General features: G+C 36.0%; 1 protein-coding gene across 7 annotated transcripts in view; it reads right to left on the minus strand.

The window, feature by feature from the left end:
* Positions 1-22,804, minus strand: part of GLRA3 (glycine receptor alpha 3) — a 207,616-nt gene that overhangs the window by 54,145 nt on the left and 130,667 nt on the right. For all 7 annotated transcript variants that reach the window (XM_049101298.1, XM_049101299.1, XM_025462876.3 and 4 more), the window contains 2 exons: positions 20,279-20,416; positions 13,232-13,446 (listed from right to left, as the gene is read on the minus strand). In XM_049101298.1, coding sequence (XP_048957255.1) covers positions 13,232-13,446; positions 20,279-20,416 — 353 coding nt within the window. The remainder of the gene's footprint in view (positions 1-13,231; positions 13,447-20,278; positions 20,417-22,804) is intronic.

The following is a 22,804-nucleotide window of genomic DNA, read 5'->3' on the forward strand; positions in this document are numbered from 1 at the left end:
TTCACTTTTTGAAGTGATGGTCTGTTAATACCCTGGATTGGATTAATTCTCTTTTAAAAAGAGGCCATTTCTTGACATTTCCAATGGTGTCAATTTACATATGAAATATGTAAACAAAAGAGTCCTCTGCATGTCCTTTTTTTTTTTTTTTTTTTTAATGATAGTCACAGAGAGAGAGAGAGAAAGGCAGAGAGACAGGCAGAGGGAGAAGCAGGCTCCATGCACCGGGAGCCCGATGTGGGACTCGATCCCGGATCTCCAGAATCGCGCCCTGGGCCAAAGGCAGGCGCCAAACCGCTGTGCCACCCAGGGTTCCCTGTCCTCCTTTTTTAAGTGTAATTTCTGTTGATCAGAATGACCTTTACTGAGCAAAGACAGGTATGCCCTCATTTAATTCCAGTGCTGTGCTAAGTGTCCAGTTGTTTATAAAATATAGATTTAAACCTCATAAGTTCTGCAGTTATGCCAGAAATCTTTGGCTGCCCTCAAATACATACTGTCCTGAAAGATATAATACAGATTTCAAAAGTGCTGTCTCAAGCCACACCATTCCTGGAAGAATATGACTCATAAAGTATGTGCTCATTCTTCAACAACCTGAATCTATAATGACATGAACCAGAGATAAATCAGAAATTTAATTTCCATATTAATCCAATGAATATTTTCAATGAGATCAGAGATATGCAAACATCTTTTATGACTGCCAGGATTCTGCTGACTGTGAATAACTCCCAAGTGTTCAGTCCAAAGGGTCTACTGTCTTCATCCTTTCCTCTGACCTCCTTCAATTTCAACTTTTTTCTCCTCCTTCACCCTCACTACCCATCCAAATACAGCAAACTTGGGACCTCGGAAGTTTGGGACTCTAAGATTCAAAACTAAAATAAGGACAGCAGTCCTTACTCCGACACATGCCCAATGTACTCATGACATACAACATACCCCATGTGATTCAGAATTATCACCTTCTTTCCAGCCCCTTCTGGTTGCTGTCCTTTGGGACCACCTTGTCAACAGTACCATTGTCCAGTGTGCTGTTGAAACCCTGATTCAATTTTAAGGAACACTCGCTCCTCAATATTACTCCTTGAATATAAAAATATTAGAAAATAAAACCTAAATCTTTACTAATTAGATGCACCAGTCAGGAAGACCTTTGTCCTAGAGACCTGTTCAAAGCCACCATATTGAAGACTGCTTCCTTCTTGGAGCACTCTTCCCATGGATTCCATGACCCATGTTTTTCAGGTTTCCCTCCCTCAGCTCCACCCCACTGTGCTGTGTAGGCCATCCTCCTTGTCCTGGGTTCCTCAGGGATAGAGTCCAGGCAGTCTTCTATTCTGACTCTGAAGCTCCTCACTAGTCAACCTCATCTATTACCACAGGTTCAATTTCTCCTCTGTGCTTATGGCTGCCAAATCTCTCTTAGCTGACTGGATCCTTCTCTAGCCTGGTTCTCACTTGATTGCACCTTTTGGAAGTCTTTGGCACATCAAATTTACTCTGACTAAAACCAAAATTTATGAATCTCTACCAGACTCCACCAAACAAAGAGCAAACAGACACAATCGCCTCTTCCTCCTCATTGAAAGGTTACCCTATGTCTACTGTTGTTCACCTTCACATTAGGAGTCGTCTCCTTCTCTCATTTCAGATTCAGCCCTGTAAATGATACTTTCTTGCTACTTCTCAAATTTATCCTTTTCCATCCTTCCTACTGTTGTCCGATTGACCTCAACCACAATAATCTGTTCTTCAGTCCCTCAAATCTATCCATGACATAATAATAAATGATTATTTTAAAATGCAAATCTCACTCCTTCTCCTTAAAATTCTTCATTTGCTTTCAATTAAATTGAGAGTCTCGAATCTGTTTTATGGTGTCTAAAGCCCTTCATGATTTGCCACCAGCTTACTTTTCTTACCATAGGCATTCAGTCATTTTTTTTTTCATTCAACATTTATTGAACACCATTGAGGTACCCAGGTTTGGTTTTCAGTGTTGCAGTTATGGAGATGGGGAATATAAATAAGATCCATCTTCAATGGAACTTATATTTAATTTGGGAAAAACATACAATAGAAATACAAAGATAATGTTAAAAAGTGCAGTAGAGAAGTAATGGGGTAATGGGAAGAGAGGGACAGGGCGAAGGGGACTATGTTAGGTGGGGATGGTCAGGCCTCTGAGGATATGATAATTACCATCTTATGCCACTTTCTTACTTGCTTATTATGGTAATTATTCTTCCCTTCTTTTATTTTTTTGGAAACTGGAAGCAATTGACAATCAATTGACAGCAGCTTTTATTTCTGTGATTTTTGTCTAAAATACTCCTTCTTTTGGGTAACTGCCCTTTGTCCATCAGGTCTCAGCTTAGACAACACATTATTAAGGAGCTTTTTCCAAATGCCAGGACAGCCTTTCTTAGCTTCCTACCTCCCCTTTCCTCATAGAAACCTTTTCTCAGTTCACTCACTACAGTTGTAATTATATTTATTTGTAAGCAGGTCTTACAAGGTGACTGCTGTCACTTGCATGTCCCACCTTCAGTTAATTATTCTATTCCACAATCCCTAAGTGCTTTCTATTTTTCAAAAATGTTGACTAAGAGGATATAAAAATGAACATGTTCTTGAAGATTTCAAAGTGAAATATCTATACTGATATTTTAACAAACTGTGTCTAAGCAAACACCAAATAACTCATCTTATAATTGACCTTGCTCCACTGGACTGACCTTATCCACTTATGTATCTTTCTCTTTTTAGGCTAATATATCCCTTGAGCTAAGACAAAGGCCAAGTCTTATTCATCTTTGTGTTTCTAGGACCTTTAGATGTACTCATCATACTGTGTGCTCTCAGGTCATGTTGAACTGATGGAGTCATGTGGAATCACATCAAATCACTGGCCATTTGTTATTAGAGAAGTAATTATAATAATTCACATGCCAGGAAATGCTCCTGAGAGTGCCCACCATAGAACTACTGAGTCTTCTTAGTGGTTTTCTAAAACTGACATCCTTAGTCCTCACAACCACGGAGGAAAGTATTCCCATTTTAAAGATTTAGGCACAATAAAATAACTTGCTTAAGTGAAATAACTTATCACATAGCGACTATTATGGACTGAATATGTTCTTCCAAAATTCAGATGTTGAAATCTAACCCCCAAGGGGATGGTATTAGGAGATGGGGCCTTTGGAAGATGATCGGGTTGTGAGGGTAGAGTCATGAATGAGGTTAGTGCTCTTGGAGAAAGGGTCCCAGGGAACTCCTTTGTCACTCTACCATGAGGAGACATGGCCAGGGGATCACCATATATAAGTCAGGAGGGAAGTTCCCCCTAGACACTGAATTTGCCAGTGTCTTGATCTTGGACTTCTCAGATTCCAGAATTGTGAGATTAAATGTCTGTGGTCTTTAAGTCACCTACTCTATGGTCTTCAGTTACAGGAGCCTGAATTGATTAAGACAGCTACCAAGTTGCATAGCTAGATTTGAATACAACTCATCTGGCTCCAAAGTCCATAAAATTAACTATTCTTTTTTGTCATCCAGTTTTTAGGCTGCTTCCTTTTAGGCTATGGCTACATATCAACAACTGTAAACACACTAAGTAGGAATACTCTCTGCACTTTAATATTGCAGTCTCTAACTTTTATCTGATAGTTAAGACTAAAATCAGCATGCAGAATACATATTGTAAGGTCCTCTTTATTTGCCGGTTCTAAAATCTGACAAACAACTCTAGCGGAGAATGTTGAAAAGGGGACATGAGCATTGTATTTACCATATAAAAACAAACTAGCTGCTCTAAGGAAGCAAAACTAGATCAGGAAAACATTTTATCCTCTGAAATATAATGAAAGTCCCCTCGACAACACTCTTCCATTAATTATAATGAAGTGTTTTTGTGAGCCAGGAAACTACTGCCTACCTGCCATGTGATAATGTAAGAAGAGATCAGCTCGATGAATTATCATTTGTGTATGCAGAACTAGTTACTGCAAGGCCTTGTCTTTTTCACTCTAAAAATGTTTTATAATATAGGGAAAGGAATATAAGCATTATTATGTTCTATAGAGTTCTTATGCCATTTTTTTTCCAGAAAAAGTATGCATTCATTCTACTCTTAATATTAACATTAGAAAATAGAGACAGTCTATTTTTGGAGTCCCAATTTTTTATATATATGGATTTTATCATTATCAGTCATCCTGGTTATAAAGGCTAGAATCAAATCACTTTGACCTAGGGGGCAGGCATGTTCCGGGAGCTCATCTAAGTATGAATTTCTCTACACCTACCCTTCCAGTGATGCAAGGAAGTGGGAACAAGAGGGATTTGAGCTAGAATAGGATGCAGTAACCAACAATCCTGAAATCTCACTGGCCTAAAGCAAAGAACAATAAAAGACACTGCATGTCCACTTGAATTAAATAGTGACTTGTCACTATCATTATCACCGTGACAGCTGACAAGGCAATCACATCTGGAACATTGGCAGTGGCAACAGTACAGGAAAACTGGGCACTGATGGCTCTCATGTTTGCTAACAAATACTCCAGGCTAGAAGTGGCACAGGTCACTGTGCTGAAGACTCATGAACCAGCACTACTTACAGCAAGTCCCTACCATAGAATTAAGAGGTACAACCCTACCATGTGCCTGGGATGAAGAGAAAGCCAGCATGAGTGGTAGAGGACTAGGGGTGGAACGGTTTCCACTATTTTTATTTTTGAAACAGAAACAAGGATTCCTGGGGTGCCTGAGTGGCTTAGCCATTTAAGTGTCTTCCTTCAGCTCAGATCATGATCTCTGGGTCCTGAGAACAAGCCCCAGGCTCCACGCTCAGGAGGGAGCCTGCTTCTTTCTCTCTCGCTCTCTCTCTCTCTCTCTCTCTTTCTCTCCTCCTCCCCATCACTTGTTCCCTCTCTCTCAAATAAACAAATAAAATCTTTGAAAAAAGAAATGGATTCCTACAGGTACAGGATTGAGGACACTGTGGATTATGATCTGATCACTGTGATATCTTCATAGAGAACTACAGCAGGTGTGTTAAAGAGCAGAACTGACTGCCTTATTGAAAAAAAAAAAAGCTGTTAATTAATTAAAGTGTGGCACAGAAATGCCAAGTTCCCTTGATCTTCTGCCAAAAATTTCTTCAAACCCTAATGTCAGGTCAAATTTCAGTACAATCAATTGTAACGGGGCATGAAAAATGGAGTTCAGGTAGCATTCTAAAACACAAACTTAATCTAGGATAGATAACAGATTGACTAGCTCGTGGAGAGTAAAGACAGGCAGGCTACAAGCCAAACTTAGGCATAGAAATGAGTTTGAATGAGCTGCATAGAATGCACCTTACCACTTAACCATAATGCTCATCCCCACCCTTTCATAACTATACCAGAACACTTTGCTGTGTGACTTATATGTGCCTATGCCCTCTGAAGCCATTTGATTTTGTGTTCTCTAATTCAGAAGAATAGATGAGTTGCATTTATCTCATACAATCCATTGTAAATACACTTCCTTTATGCTAGCTTTTGGTAAGATTATTGAGTAGTAACAGTTTTAGAATACATTCCTCTACAAGTATATTGGGTGAGCTGTACCACAAGTATGGCACCAGACGGTGTAGGCAAGATGCCTGCCAAGATACATGGCTTTACCTTACTCTGCATAGGTAAAGTTTCAAAAGATTACCTGTAATGCTCCTGGCCACAACTCATAAATGACAATGCATTAGTGGGTATTTATTAGATTATAACCCAGACTACTTATTTATTGTAAATGATGCTTGTTAAATTATAAAAAAATATAATCCAAACTATTCTTAGTCAATGGTTTACAGAAGTAGAATTTTAAAATGCCTTTACAAACAGCACAACTTAAATTTAAGAATAAGAAATGGGTTAAACCAGAACCAGGAGGTGGAATCACAAAATCTCATAATGTCAGCTTTATTTTAACCATATACTTTCCTGTTCACTTTATCTCTGAGGTTCAGCTCTTCATTCACAACTTCAAACAGGAATTGCAAAGACAGAAAAAGGCTGTTAGTTGCTTAACAATGCTGATGTTGGGACTCTGTTCTTTATTTCACTGGTGAGGGAGTTTTATATCCTTTTTTATCTGTTTGTAGGATTTGTGGTATGATTCTGGGATATATGTGAATACAGTAAAGGGAATTTCAGACATTACTTATGTAAAGTTGTCTCAAAGTGGCACCTACTTGTTTTGTTTTTAAATTTAGTTTGATGACAAAGCCATTGTATTACATCCTTTTAAAAAATATTTAAACTTTGTGACTTAATATATGCTTTTCCCCAATTTTTCCGTCGGATTTAAGAGTTTATGCAATGGCTCTGCCTCTATGTTACCTACAAAGGAATGCTTGATAACTGTTAGTTTTCAGCTTAGTGAAATCTCAGTAAGCCTAGTAAATGTAGGTTCTAACGTTAAATGTAGAACCGAGATATCTATCAATTTCTACCCTTGCTATTATAGGACCTTCCTTACGTTTAGGAATTATCTTTTTACAGATAATAGATAAAACACTAACAAAATTGAATGACATTCACATGCATTATGGTCTGTGATTTTTAACAAAAAGGGAATGAACAAATAATTTTTTCATTTTCTAAACTTTTTTCTTTTTCTCTCTTTTCCCTAAGTGAATCTAACATGAAACCAAATTCTTAGTATATTCAATAATTTTTTTTAAAAAATAAATATATTGCTCACATCAAATATGATATTGTAGGTTAAGTATAATTATTAAAATTCTGTAACATTAAGAAATTAAAAATGAACCTACTCGCACCATATTTGCACTGAACTGAAATAATCTTAGTTAATTATATTTTGAATAAATATTAGGGTGTTGCATTTAAATGGCAAGGACCAAAACATTACTGACAGTAACAGTTATTGCTATATTAATAGGATTATTATGCAGCCCCTCTCTCTCATTTATATTATTGTTGGCATTTACAGCTTACTGTCTCTCCTTTAAAACTGCAGGGTACTTTTTTTTCTTTTTTGAGAATGAGAACTAATTACATAAGAAAACAATAGTGAGTATAGATCCTCAATTTCCTTCACATCCTTGTCTTTTCATTCAATGTAATCTCACATATAGATCTTTGTATGCCCATACAACCATAGCATCCAAATAAAAATATAAGAGTTCAATTGATATTTTCTAACAGTTGTAATCATTTCTATAGCCGATGTCTTTAGAAAGAGTAAAACCTTAATATAAAAGCTATCTTTGTTACATCTTCTAAAACCAACGTTTTTATTACACTGTAAGGTAGATATATTGAACGTTTATTTTTTGTTCATTAATTTGGTATTCTCGGGGGAAAAATGATACTATACAAGAGTAACTCAATTTAGCTTTTACATTGTCTTTAGAAAGACATGAAAAGAATAGCAGACTCTCTTGTTACTCAAGATTCAAGTACTAAATAAATGTTTAAAATTTCTTATCTTTAAATATCTGCGTGATATTTACTCAGGTGACATATATCCTGTACTGATTTAGACTTTGAGGATAGAAATATATAAAAGATCTTTTGTTCTCTCAAAAAAAATACTCCTGATGGGTTTCACAAACTGAAGGGGGAAAAAATTAAAATAAATTATTCAAGATAAACAACTTTTTGTGCAGAATTTGAGATTTTCATAGGCTACAGGCTTCTGAGCTTCTGTGAAATATTTAATTGATTATTCACATTTGAAATTTCAAGTGTTTCTTATTTTCTAACATTTAGTAGCTCTGCTCCAAATGAGATGACCATAGTGGTGGGGGCAGAGTGGGAGAAATTTACATAGAACTTTCCAGTAATCCCTCCCTCTTTCCTCTCTCCATCTTATTTTTTCCTCTTGTTTTCTTGAGTATTTACTAAAATGGCAGAGTCCAATCTAGGAATGGAGACAGAAAGGTTTTATTTTTTTTTAAGATTGTATTTACTTATTCATGAGAGACCCAGAGAGAGAGAGGCAGAGACACAGGCAGAGGGAGAAGTAGGCTCCATGCAGGGAGCCTGATGTGGGACTCCATCCTGGGACTCCAGGATCACGCCTTGAGCCGAAGGCAGATGCTCAACCACTGAGCCACCCAGGTGTCCCAGAGACAGAAAGTTTTAACAAATCATTGTCCTTGAGGTAGACAAGATTATTTGTTGACAATCTTGTTTTTCTCTTTCCCTCTCCAATGCTACCCTGTGGGTAGAGTACACTCCCCCCAACCCCTTGATTTCGGGTTGGCTGTGAGATCTGGGAAGACTTACAAACTAACAGTAGTGACTGTGCCAATTCTGAACAAGAGCATTGCATGCCTCTGTTTGCCTTCCTGTTTTCCTATATTTCATGAAAAAGCATTCTACCTGCACCTACAGTCCCACAATGGGAGACATAGGAAGGAGATGTGAGCCTACTCCACAGCCTAGATCTAAGTCCACCCAAGTCAGCCAATCTCAGACAAACCTAGAAGAATCACAGGCAACTCACAAGCCTGTGAGCAAGAATAGATGTGGTAAACCATTGAGACTTGGGATTATTTGTTATATAGAATAATTGCAACCTAACTATACAGAAATAATCTTGGGCCCCAATACTATATTGTGGTAAGAGCTAGGGTTTGGGGGCATCTGGATGGCTCTGTTAGTTAAGTGCCTGAGTCTTGGCTTCAGCTCAGTTCATGATCTCAAGTCCTGAGACTGAGCCCTCATAGGGCTCCACACTTAGCATTGAGTCTGTTTGCCCCTCTCCCTCTGCTTTACCCCTGCTACCAGCTCAGGCGAGCACCCACTCTCTCTGTCAAATCAATCTATCAATCTTTATCCCCACCCCCCAAAAAAGAGCTAGGGCTTGGATGAACTTGGAGTCTAGAGATTCTCTGGCCCCTGCCAAGCTTGTGTCTGGGTGTGTGTGGGGGTTGATGGCATGCACACACGTCTATCTGTTTAACATGTTATGTTCAAAGATCTCTGGTATGACAATAGTTTAGAAACTCATTTTTAAAATACTAATCTAGTGTGTAATGGTGATATTTGTGTACTTCTGCAGATGATGTGAAATTGAAAACATATAACAAAGCTGCACCTTGGTTGGTCCCTAAAAGAGAATGAAAAAGAGGTGGGAATAGGTCCCCAATAAGAAATAACTGTTCTTTGGGAGCAGGAAAGAAAGGATAAAGTGTATATGATATTGCTGTATAATGTAGATCTACCCAAAATTCCCTGGTGTGGAGTCTTGCTAGAACCTATAGTTTCTAAATTAAAATTACATTTTATCCCTTCTACTGATTTTCTCTCTTCTGACCCATTTCTATACTTTTTATTTTTTGACCCATTTCTATACTTAATAGAAAATATAATTCTCTTAATGCCAAGATCTTAACTAGGTATTAGTATAAATGAAATGTATACTCAAAAATAATTAACTGATTGTTATTATCTTCTCTTTGACCCCCCGATTAACCCTAAGTCTGCTGGGGAGGATTGCTTTTCCACATTTGAAAAGAAAAAAAAAAAAAAAAAAAACACAGAATGTTGAAATCTCAATGAGTTTGAGAGTAAAGTTTTAGAGTGGGTCTTGCCTTTAGAAAAACTGTCTAACCTATTCTGTGGGGGAGGGGTGTGGAGAGAGGGTTGGGGGTGGAGAAATGGCCCTGGGAAAAGAAAGGAGAGAGAAGACTTTGAATATTCAGGTTCATTTCCAATTGGAGGAGGACGGCCAACCACAAATACATCTTTTCTATTCTTTCTGGGCTTTCTTTCATTCTTAGAAAAATTATCCCTATTCTGCTTCCTTATCCATCTATAGTTTTATTTCCTGAAGTCTGAGGCATGAGTGTCCCTGTCAAAACTTCTCAAGTTCTGACTTTTTGACCATTCCACGGAGCTGTTTTATAAACATCTCAGAGTTAATATGTTCAACCATAGATCAGTTACCTCCCCCAACCTTCCTCATTAATTATTACCATTACTTGCCCAGTAGTTACCTGAATGCCACCATTGACTCCTGCCTTTTCCCTTACTCCTCAAGGTCCAGTTCATGAGCAAATCATGTCTATTTCACTTCCAAATACATTTTCTTTAAAATGCCCATCTCTTTCTAAATCCATCTGCTACTCTCCACCTCTACTGCTACCAATCTAGCCAGCCTTCATCTGCTCTAGATTACAATCGTTTGCTTGGCAGTTTCTATACTTCCATTTCTACTCTACCCCTTATATCTAATCTTCAAATAAAAGTCAGAATGATTAATCCTCTCATTAAAATCCATCTAAAATCCACTCAGAATAAATCTAATCTTTATAAAAGTTTATAAAACCCTCCATTGACATGGCTCATGATCATCACCATTTTTTCTCAATCATTCTGCTTCAAGAACACAGTGTTAGGGGATGTCCCTAACATTACACAACTTTGAAAAATTGCTGGTGATAGAATGTACTGTCATCCCTTTCTGGTCACCTAATGCAGGCACTGCAAAAATGCCAAATAGCTTCATGTTCCAAGAAATGAATCACATAAGTCTTCTTGATTTGGGCCATTACATGCTTGATTTATTATGACACTGTAGAGGGCAATGCAATAGGAAATATCTGAGTGGAATCTCAGCACTAGTTCTTAAGGTGCTGGTTAAGTAAGGTATATTCTTTGAAATTTTCTACCCTGAGTCTTATTTGACGATTTCCAAACTCCTTTGTATCCTACAGGAGATGTATTGGCAAATAGCTTGGACAAAACACTGAGCGATTATCATAAATTAATGATTTATTGTTTCTTCCTCCCCTGTCTGATAATCCTCTATTGGTTTCTTGAATTTAATTTTGTTTCCCTACTTCCTAGATTTTGTTAGTAGGAAAATGGTGGATATTTCAGTGGCAAGACTTTTAGACATCTGAGGGTTCTTTTGTGAGATTGAGAATATAGCAAGTTCTAAGGTATATGATTTAGCCACCTGTTCTTAAAGGCAAGTGTGGGCCTTCCCTCTTGCCTTTCTAGCCTTCCCAAATCACAGAATCAGAATCATATTTTTCAAGAGATTTTCTACTTTTTTGGAGTGGTCTCTTCCAATAGATTAATTCTTGTTATTTATCCTGGGTCTTCAGTGTCTACCTTCCCAAATACTGATGTACATAACTGAATATTCTCAACCTCCCATTCCTTAACTATCGCAAAACCTAAAATATAGTTACTTTCTCTTAAGATATCATTTTGTTAGTCAATTATTTTTGCGGGTCAGAAATAAATCTCTTATCACATTTCCAGTGGTCATTGTTTCTATGATCTGAGAGATGTAGAGGCTTTGTGTGCATCTGTGTATATAATTGAGCACATGGTCGGAAATTTATTCTTTCCCTGAGATCACAGTGAAATTAATGATTTCTGAAAAATCTTTCCTAGGTCTTAAGAAAAAGTATGACAAAAAAAGAAAAATAAAAAGTATGAAGCCACCTCAATATTGTCTTTCCTTTAAAAAACAAACTTGTGTCTCCACTCTGATATGTTTTTTTAAATGTGTTGCTTTATTTCTGCTTCTTCCACTCTGATCTCTATGCTCTTCTGATAATGCCTTAATGTTTGTATTTAAAAATTGTCTTTATACTGTGTATCATAGAAGCTGTAGCTTTCTGAAATGGAGCATTTTGTTCTCTTCTTTGGTTGACAACTTACAGAATGAATGAGCTTTTATTTCCATTTAGCATTTGAGGAAAATGAATGAGTAAACTGGCAATTTTCTTTACAAATTGACTATGGGACTTCAACTATTACTCAGAGTCCTTGAAACATTTACACATATAAATAAGCATTGAGACTTATTAGTTTAATCTTATAAGCAGATTTATAATTTCCATTTGAACAGTATTTTATAAAGCAGTCGTTGATATGGATCATTTTGAAAATTCAATTAAATGTTAATAAAAGTAGACCTTATTTTGCAAGACAACCATTAAATTTTATTTAGGCAGTGTGAGCATTAACTTGAGTTAAATATCAAGTTCTTCCTTTGTGAAGTAACTTTTTTAGTGATAAAATGTCCTGCCATCAACTTGTATTTATTTAGGTATTTTAATCTAATAAATTGAATTATACAATGCAATTCATGGTAAGAGTTAAGGAAGCCATGAAAATAGATTTATAATTTGCTTGGCATTGCAAGTAGATAGCATCAAATGCACAAGAAAAGTTAATATAATTTTATGACATCTACATCATTGTAATGAAAATAATAGTGAAGCCTGTTGGAAGCTGGACAGGATTACTTAATTTAGATAGTAGAAATTTTTCTTAGATGTCATTTAGGAGAGGAAAATAATTTTCTATTGTTATTTGCTAAATGGATTAAGAAAGAGCTTCCTATGCTTTATTTCAGCATATGCTGTAAAAAGAAATACCGTGTTGTGTTTTTTTGTTTGTTTGTTGTTTGTTTGTTTGTTTGTTTGTTTTACAATGTCACAGAGAGAACAGTTTATTTTAATTCTGGCAGCTCATGTGGACTAAAATCATATTAGATAAACTTTCCTTTTTGTTGACCTATGACAGCCTAAAAGCCAGGAGGGACACACACACACACACACACACACACACACACACACAAATAGTAAGTGCTATATACATCAATATGGGCTCCCTCATACTATACCTTGGACACGTAACTGCTGTAAATTTTTCTGGAGGGACATTTGGCAATTCACACCAATATATACAGCCATCAGTGCAATGATTCCACTTCTAAGTGTTTATACTAAGAAAAAATGCAAAATATGTGTAAAGCTATGCATATCCACACCCACATATATTCATGAATATACCATGCATCATATAAATGTTCATTATTGTGTTAGTCCTAATAGTAAGTAGATTACCATAGCACACCCATACAATATGATACAAGTTGATGATTATATATGTATGTGAGTTTTCTATGTAAAAATATTCTTTATTTTTAAAAAAGATTTTATTTATTCATGAGAGACACACACAGAGAGAGGCAGAGACACAGGCAGAGGGAGAAGCAGCTCCCCGCAGGAAGCCGGACGTGGGACTCGATCCTGGGACTCCGGGACCACGCCCGAGCCAAAGGCAGACGCTCAACCGCCGAGTCATCCAGGCGTCCCATATACTTTATCGATAAGTATTTGCACAAATATATGTATAGGCACTAATACATGTGTATGTCCATTTGGCACGCTTACCTTTGGTAAGGAAGCTCGTGATCCTGAGCTCTGGGTGGTCATAGTCAGCACAGTAGTTATCCCCAAGGCTACCCTGGCGGGTGCAGCATCCATATTGATCCAGAACGAAACCCATGATAGAATAACAATCAGGAGGCTGGGAATGTACATCTGGATCAGATAGTATCCCATTTGTCGTTCCAGATGGAATCGCACTTCTATACATGTAAATTTTCCTAATTGATTGTGAAACAAATGCAGCAGTTGGTAAAAACAGGTCTTTGTTATGACATCAAATGTCACATTTCTTCCCATATTTTGCCCTAAAATTTTCCATTCCGATGAAAAGGGATCCTAGAGCATGTATGCAAATTGATTTCTGAAAAATATTTTTCTTATTTTTCTGTTAGCATCTGGAAGCAACATGAGGGTACACTTTCCAGGAAATAGTATGTAATCTTGTTGCTTCACATTTGGTTAGCACTTCATACTTTGAAAGTACTCAGAGATCTATCATTTCACTTGCTTCTAGCAATTGTTTCTGAGTCAGACCGGAGAAATGTCTATCCCTTACTCATTGGTTCTGTCTGATACTTTTTAGTACTTATTGACAGCCAGGTGCTATTTGTTCCAGAGGCCTTTACATTTATTTATCTAAAGGATAAATTCAATTGAAGATGAATAGTTCCTTAAATGTAATTTATGTAAGCTATCTTATGCATTAATAATTTGGAAACTGTTAATGCAAAAATAAGCAAAATATGTTATCTCTATTAATAAATTTGAACATAATTTAAAAGCACACTTACTAAAAAAACCTGAGATATATTTGTTCTATATATTTATGCCCGGTGTCTCTATTATGGTAAGTAATTAATAGAGGAATAAATTATGTCTTAATTAACCATTTTGTTGATATCTCTGCTTATCCTCTGGTTAAACTCCCTAATACCATGACCATGTTGTCTTTCCTTAAAATAATTGTTTATGTGAATAACCAAATTCTTGGTTTTATTTTCTCCTTATTCTAAGTATTTTAAGAAGGATAAGTTCAGTGAATTAGCATGCTAATCTTTTTCTAAGTGGCATTCTCTGATCTAATTGTAAATCAAAGAGCACATCTAGGGAAATTGCTAGTGTATTTTTAGATAAGTTTCAGTGCAAAACTTCCAGGATTGTGACTTGAGCCATGTGCTACGTGATTCACAGACACAACCACTGGCTGAAGGAATGGATGAGATTCTAGGGCTTAAAATTCCTAATAAAGTTTCAGAAACTCTGGGAAAGTCAGATCCCACTCCTAGATGTTTAGTGATCAGAAACACACATGCAAGTTCACTGTGATTCTTTTATCAACTACATATGAAATGCCTAAAAATTCTTGAAATACATGAATATACTTTAGATTTTTAAGATTCTATTAAAATACAAAATTTTTTAAAAAATAGGACAGGAATAATTTAAACATTTTCAAGATATCACTGTTAAATTATCGAAGTAATCTCAGGGCATCTGAGTCTCACAGTTGGTTGGCATCCACATTCTTAGTCTCAGACTGTGCCCTCAGGATCATGGGATTGAGCTGCCCATCAGACTCTACACTTGTTGTGGAGTCTGCTTAAGTTTCTCACTGTCTCCCCCTCTGCCTCTACCCCCACTAACCATCCCCACCATCCCCTCTGGCTGGCTCATGGGCATGTGTGCATTCTCCCTCTCTCTCTCTTTCTCAAGTAAATAAATACATAAAGCTTTAAAAAATTATTTACAAATTATTCAAGTAATCCCAAGATGAAATTAGTAATAATTACTGACCATTTGAGTACTTAAAAATTCTCATTTTGACTTATAAAGAGTGTTTTCATAGCTAACACTGGGAAGAAAAATAATGGCAATATATATATACACACACACACCATATGCATATGAGTGGCTCTAGAGAGAAAAATGAACAAGTTATACAAGTTCTGACATGGTAACACTAGTAAAATAAGACTGGAGCTTCTTTAAGCACATTTATATTTTGACTCTCATTTTATTTTTATTTATTTATTTAATTATTTATTTTACTTTTCAGACTTAAAGTTTATTTCTTTTAGGTGATTCAAAATTTATTTTGATTAATTTATTCATCTTTATACAAAAAAGAAAAAAAACAAAAACAAATCTATTCTAGTCTCAATTCTCCTTCAAACAAGAGACAATATAAGGAATATTACAATTCACTGATAAAAAGACAAATAATCAAATATAAAAATGGGCACATGATTGACTATTTTATGGCATTTCAGCTACTTATTTTTGGTTGTCCATGATTTGCAATTAAAAGTATCCTGGCTGTGGAGTGACTGGGTGGCTCAATTGGTCAAGCTTTGGACTCTTGGTTTCAGCTCAGGTCATGATCTCAGGGTCATGATATCCAGCCACAAGTCCAGCTCCTTGCTTAGCACAGAGTCCCCTTAAGATTCTCTCTCTTTCTCTTTCTATCTCTACCTCTCCCTCCCCCTCCTTCTTTGTCTTTCTCTAAAATAAAAAAATAAATAAAATAAATAAATAAATAAATAAATAAAAAATAAATAAATAAAATCATTAAGAAAAAAGTATTCTGGCTGAGATAGATGAAGCAAGAAAGAAAGGAGAATCAAATTATTAAAATTAGGTATGAAAGAGGACATCACTACTCAGAGAAATAAAAGGATTATAAGGAAATATTATGAAAAACTGTATACCAACAAGTGGAATGTCTTAGATGAAATGGACAAATATATAGAATGATACATATTACTAAAACTGACTCCAGAAGAAATAGAGAATCTGAATATGTGTAGAATGATACATATACTAAAACTGACTCAAGAAGAAATAGAGAAAAGTAAAGAGATTAGATTATCAATTTTAAAACTTTACACAAGGGACAACTAAAGACCACAAAGCTTCACTTGTGAATTCTGTTAAACTTTTTTAAAAGAATTAATAACAATCCTTCATAAACTCTTCCAGGAACTAGAGAGCAAGGAATAATTCCTAAGCCATTCAATGAACTCAATATTACCCTGATAGTAAAACCAGACAAAGATATCATAGGAAGAAAAAAGTATATAGACAATTTCTCTTACAAATATAAATATAAAAGCTTCAGAAAAATACTAGCAAACTGAATACAGCAACATATGAAAAGAGCTATATATCATAACCAACTAGAATTTATCATGGAATGCAAGTAAGTTGGGCTTAACCTCCCAAGTCAATGTAATATACTGTATAAATAGAACAAAGACAGATAAAAACTATATGATCATCTCAATAGAAGTAAAACTGTCAAAAATCCAACAGTCTTTCATAACAAACACATGCAACAAACTAGAAACAGAAAGTAATTTCCCCAACTTGATACAGGGCATTTATAAAAAAAAAACTTATAGCTGATAATGTACTCAATGGTGAAAAGCTGAATGCTTTCCAAATAAATTCTGGAATGAGGCAAGAATGTCTTTTCTTACCACAACTATTAAATATTATACTGAGAAGGTCTAGCTGGGATAATTAGGGCAACAATATAAGTAAAAGGTTTAGATTAAGAAGGAAGTAGTAAAACTATCTACAGGCGGAACATCACCTCACATATAGAAAATCCTAAGGATTCACTAAGAATATCTTAGAACTGCTGAGCTCAGCAAGGTTATAGGGTATACTATCAGTATACAAAAATCAACCTTGTTTCTATACACTAGCAATAAACAATCAAAAAAATTAAATTGAGCAAACAAATCCATTTACAATAGAACCAAATGAAATAAAATGCTTACAAATAAATTTGACAAAAGAAATGTAAGACTTCTACACTAAAAAATGCAAAACACAGCTGAGCAAAATTAAAGAAAATTGAAACAAATGGGAAATCATTCTGTAGTTATTAATTAGAAGACTAAATATGGCCAGATCAAAATATTTCCCATATTGCTCTACAAATTCATTGTAATTTCTATCAAAATTTCAACTTGCTTTAAAAAAAAAAGATTTTATGTATTCATGAGAGACACAGAGAGAGAGAGAGAGAGACAGAGGCAGAGAGAGAGGCAGAAGGAGAAGCAGACTCCATACAGGAAGCCCAATGTGGGACTTGATCCCGGGACCGCAGGATCACGACCTAGGCTGAAGGCAGGTGCTCAACCATTGAGCACCCAGGGGTCCCAAGTTCTTGTACTTCAAATAACATCATTAAGAAAATGAAAAGACAACATATTAAGTGGAAAAAGCATATGTAAATCAAAAATAGAAATAACTGACTTAGAAAATGGACAAGGGAGTCTAATGAACATTTGTTTTCCAGGAAGACATGCAAATATTAATAAACACATGAAAAGGTGTTCAGCATTACTCATTAGGGAAATACAAATCAAAACCACAATGAGATATTACTTCACTCACTAAAATGACTATAATAAAGAAGACGAACAATAACAAGGGTTGGTTATGATGTGGAGAAACTGGAATCCTCATTCATTGCTGGAAAGATTGTAAAAAGATGTGAGTACTTTGAAAAACAGTTTGGCTGCATAGATTTACCTTATGATCCAACTTCCCAGTCCTAAATCTATACTCAAGATATATGACATATATCCACCCCAAAACTTGTATGTGAGTGTTCATAAGTGGTCCAGAAGTTGGAAATACCCCAATGTCTAGCAACTGGTGAATGAATAAACAGAATGAGGATTACCCATACAATAGAGTACTACTTGGCAATAATGAAGTACTGAAGTATGCTACCATAGGGATGAATCTCAAAAACATTTTTCTAAGTGAAAGAAAACTATCAAAAAGACCACATATGGTTTCATTTATATAAAACATCCAGAAAATATAAAGCTATAGATACAGAAAGTCGATTAGAGATTGCCTGGAGCTGCTAGTTGCGAAGGACTGCTAAAGGATATAAGGTTTATTTTTGCAGGTGATAAAAGATTTCAAGATTATGGTGATGATTGCACACACATGCAAATATACTAAAAATCATTGAGCTGTATTCCTTAAACAAGTGAATTTTATAGTATGTAAATTATATCTCAATAGAGTTGTTTAAAAAAATTCTTCAGTTACAAGATGAACAAGGTCTGAGGATCTAATATAACACAGTGACTGTAATTGATAATGCTATACTCAGATTTGCTAATAGAGTAGAACATAAATACTATCTCACACACAAAAGGTAAATATGTCAGGTGATGGATGTGTTAACTAACTTGATAGGTATCCTTTCACAGGGTGTACATATATTAAATCATCAGGTTGTACACTGATTATCCTATTAATTTATGTAAGTTACACCTCAAAAAAACTGGAGGACCAAAAAGCCTTCTTGCTGATACAGATCTAAAGGAAAAGTTTCCTTCCTGTTTAGAGTAAATCTGCTCCTCCCAAGGAGGCAAGTTGTAATAGTCTCACATGTACAGACAAATTTTCCAGGTTCAAATCCACTTTTTACTTATTATTTTACTTAAGAATTTATTGAGCATCCACGTACTTCAACAGAGCGCGGAAACAGAAACAGAAAGAATATATATAATCCTTGGCTTTAAAAACTTTTGGTAATAAGGGAAACAATCAATAAGTAAGCATATAAATTAAAGATAAAATTTCAGACAGTGAAAGCAGTAAGTGGAAGGTGGGATGTTGAGTGTTTAACATATACTTGTTATAGAGACTCATTTGAGGACTGGCATTTGAGCAGTCTTGAAGTAGAGAATATTTGGTTTAGGGTAATTTGGGGATAGAGTATGTATGTAGTATAGAAGTACTTATGTATAGGAGAGTATAAACAGAAAGAAGAGAAAGTACAAAGGCCCTGAAGCAGGAATCAGTGTGGCATATGTAAGAAAGCAAATCATGGTGGCCAAAATATAGCGTAAGGGGATGAGATAGAAGAGGATCTTGGGGAGACAGTCAAGGGATACCACCAAGTTTGTGGTACTTTGTTACAGCAGCCCTAGGAAACTAATCCACCAACTTAAGCCAACTCTTGAGGCCTCTTAGCATCTAAAACTTGCTTGTCATTGTAACTGCCCCTAGGGAGTTGGGCAGGATACTGACTGATATTGACCTGTTCTCCCTTTATCTTTGTGTTCAGATGTTAACTTTGAACTCGCCATTAAATATCAGCCTCATCCCTGGGTTAAGAAAATGACAGTGACTTTTTCACCAGATCATGTGAATTGATTAAAGAGATAAAAAAGATTAAAGACCTTGTATAGTGAAAGGTCAGGTCAGAATCCTGGAAAATGATGAGCCAAAGAGGAATCATAGTTACTGTAATGAAATAATAAGAGCTGCAGTTGATGACAGTGGGAGGCTGTGGACTAGCCACATTGAAGTGATGGCCCATTTATAGGTGATTGTTAACGGAATTTGTAGGAATAGGCTGGGCAGCAAGACTAGATATTATGAGAATAGCCCATGCTGGTTGAGAGAAGTGAACAGGTCTCATGAATGTGCAAATGTCACATTAAGTCTATCAATCCTTAATTACAATATCTTATCTCTATCCACAAAAGCAAAAGGCTACTGTGTCAATGTGAGTAGTAGGTACCTAAGTAACAATAACTTGAAATGCATGAAGTTGTAGCCAAAGAGAGATTTAGACAAATGAAGCCTTAAAAACAACAACAACAACAACAAAAACCAGTTTCTTTCATTTTGTTATCAAACACAATGCATATTGCCCTAGAAAAGCTAAACAGTACATTTTACTGCTCACACAGAAATGAAAGGAACTTGTTTTGGAAACATTATTCGTATATAACTATGAGCTTTTCACACACACACAAAAGAACCCCCAAAAGATATAATTGAATATGAAGCATTTCTTTGAGCCTATACGAATCAATTATAGAACAGTATGCATTGAGTCTAAGCATATGTAAGTTTCATATGAATTCATTTTCTGCTCTCTGACCATGAAAAACACTGAGCTATAAATAGTTAAAAAATAATTAACCTACCACTATAATTAAGAAGCACTGAATATCATAAAACCAAAAGTCACAAGTGTAATAAATGATGCTCAACCCCTACCTGTGTTGTAATGTTTAGTGCAGTATCGTAAATCTTTCTCTTCTTTTAGCAGAAACTGGGGCAAAGTGAGTCCTTCGGCCACTTGTACAGGTGCCTCATCTTGCCATTCAAAAATGAGATCATTCATTGTGTACCCAACTAGGCAAAACATAATAAAAATATTTATAATATAAAAGGGCATTCAAAGAAATAAATTTTTAAAAAGAGCTTGTACATTCCCAAGGGTGGAAAGACCAGTGTCATCTTAACTCAAAAGGCTGAGTTATGCGTCACACAATCCCATTTCACCAAATTCTGTTGAAGTTTATTCACATAGAATATTCATCAAATAATGTAAGAAAATGTAGCAGGCTAATAAAAACCATAGCACGGCATATATAAACTTCAAAGGACATGCATATACAATCTTTCTTTGGAATGGGCAGCTACTGGATTAGTTCAAGAATTCATTTTGGTTCCATTCCATTGCTCACCTACTCTGAAATTATTCAGGGCTCTTAATAACAAAAACTGAAATTGTTACTGGTTAGGAAAAGACCTAAATTATAATATCTGTGGGGAAAGTACCAAGGCTTTTATCTTTCTCGATTTAATCATTAACTATTTTAGTTCATGGCATCTGCTTCTTTGTTCCAAATCCCAAATGAACAAAATGATATTTTAGATAGAAATGTCAGCTATTCAGAGAAAATCAGAGGACAAAGAAAAATCCATGTGGAACAGTTTGTGGAGGAGGAAACCCTTGCATGTGCTATCAGTGAATTCAGGATAGAATTAGCTAACATATTTTGTAATAATAAATCAGCATCTTTTAGTAAACGGAAAAAATTTGTATTTATATAGGAGAGGTATCTAAGAAAAGCAGGATCTCCCCCCCGCCCCCTGCATTAGAAGCTGCTGAAATGTACACTTAAAGTGTGCTGTAGAGAGGGAATCAAAAGTGAATGGAGCTTGTGGGGGGAGATTTTTGTTACAGGTAAAGACAGAGAGAACATAGGATCTGGTGTTTGTTTTAAGATTTTATTTATTAGAGAGAGAGAGAGAGCACACGCAGGGGAAGCAGCAGGCAGAGGGAGAGGGAGAAGGAGGGGCCCCACTGAGCAGGGAACCCAATTCAGGGCTCCATCCCAGGATTCCAGGATCATGACCTGAGCTAAAGGCAGATGCTTAACCGACTGAGCCACCCAGGAACCCCAGGATCTGGCTTTTGAACTCAGTCAAGTGGACAGATCAAGGAAGCAGAAGCTCTAGATTCATGAAGCAGCAAACAAAGGAAATTGTCCCAAACAAGTTATCCTGGAGGCAAGCTGGTATTGTAGGGAAGAGGCTGCTGAGTGATTAAAAACAGCTGGCACAAGCAGAATTGGCTGGACACAGCAATGTGTAGGGAAGGGAACTGATCATCCTCCCTTCTCCCACAATACCTGGCAAGGAATCTTCTAGAAAGAGCAGAATCAGAAGTAGCTGTGATAGTAGTGACTAGAGTCAGAGACTCAACTGCACCCACCTAAGATTTCAGCAGAATCTACTCCATTGACAATGGGGAGGGATGGTGGTAGTAAAGGCATCAGTGATCAAAGCATCTCTTCATAGTCTCTAGGAGTCAGCTGTTGAAGTTGCAGCACAGTACCATCAGAGTGATGGCTCCTTATGGTGCAATGACTATTTGGTAGATGTAAAGTCATCCAGATTGAAGGGGCATGTCTGAATTCTGGTTTCAGAATAGATATGGGAACCTATGGGGCTATGTTTGACTCGCTTCTAGTGGAATACATTTCACTGAACCTTGCAATTAATGATTTGGTTGCTAATAATCAGAAGGATTTTCCTTGTATTCATAAGCCCTTTGATAAATCCATTATAAATGCCATTTTACCTAGGGAGAAAATAGATGCAATTTCTTAGGGATCTAAGGATGGTAAAATAGGCATCAATACTTATCTGCTTCCAGGTAAGACATGTACCTATTCTTCCATACAATCACTAAGACAAAATATGTGAAATTTTGCCCCAATTTAGGCAGACCAATAGAGAAACTCCATTTTGTTTTTATATCCTGTTTTTTTATTTTATTTTATTTTTTTTTAGGGACTTCTGTGAAAAGAAACAAACTCTCTGAGATTCTCTCAAAGACAAGCTTTAGTCTCTAATGCCAATTTTAGGCAGTGTATTTAGCTTCCTGTGTTAAATACTCAACCACACCAGTTATTTAGATATGGGAAACTCTTAATCAAAATATGCTACTTCCTTATGGCCCCTAAAATAGTTGTTTGAAGCCAGAAAGTATATAGTGAGATGGCATGTGTAAGGGGTACTTCTTTTGTTCTGAGTAATTTACATGGATGTTCAAGGAAAATAACTAAATGGTAATTTTGTCTCTGTAAACCTTCAAACTAACCTAAAAAAAAAAATCAATACTCTTTTACACAGTTCAAAGTGTTTTAACATCCTTATGCTTTTGGTTGGCAGATCTTTATACAAGTCTGAGAATGTGAAGGAGAACAGATCAGCTAATGAGATCAAGGT

This window comes from Canis lupus, chromosome 25, assembly GCF_003254725.2.
Source record: "Canis lupus dingo isolate Sandy chromosome 25, ASM325472v2, whole genome shotgun sequence".
NCBI lineage: Eukaryota > Metazoa > Chordata > Mammalia > Carnivora > Canidae > Canis > Canis lupus.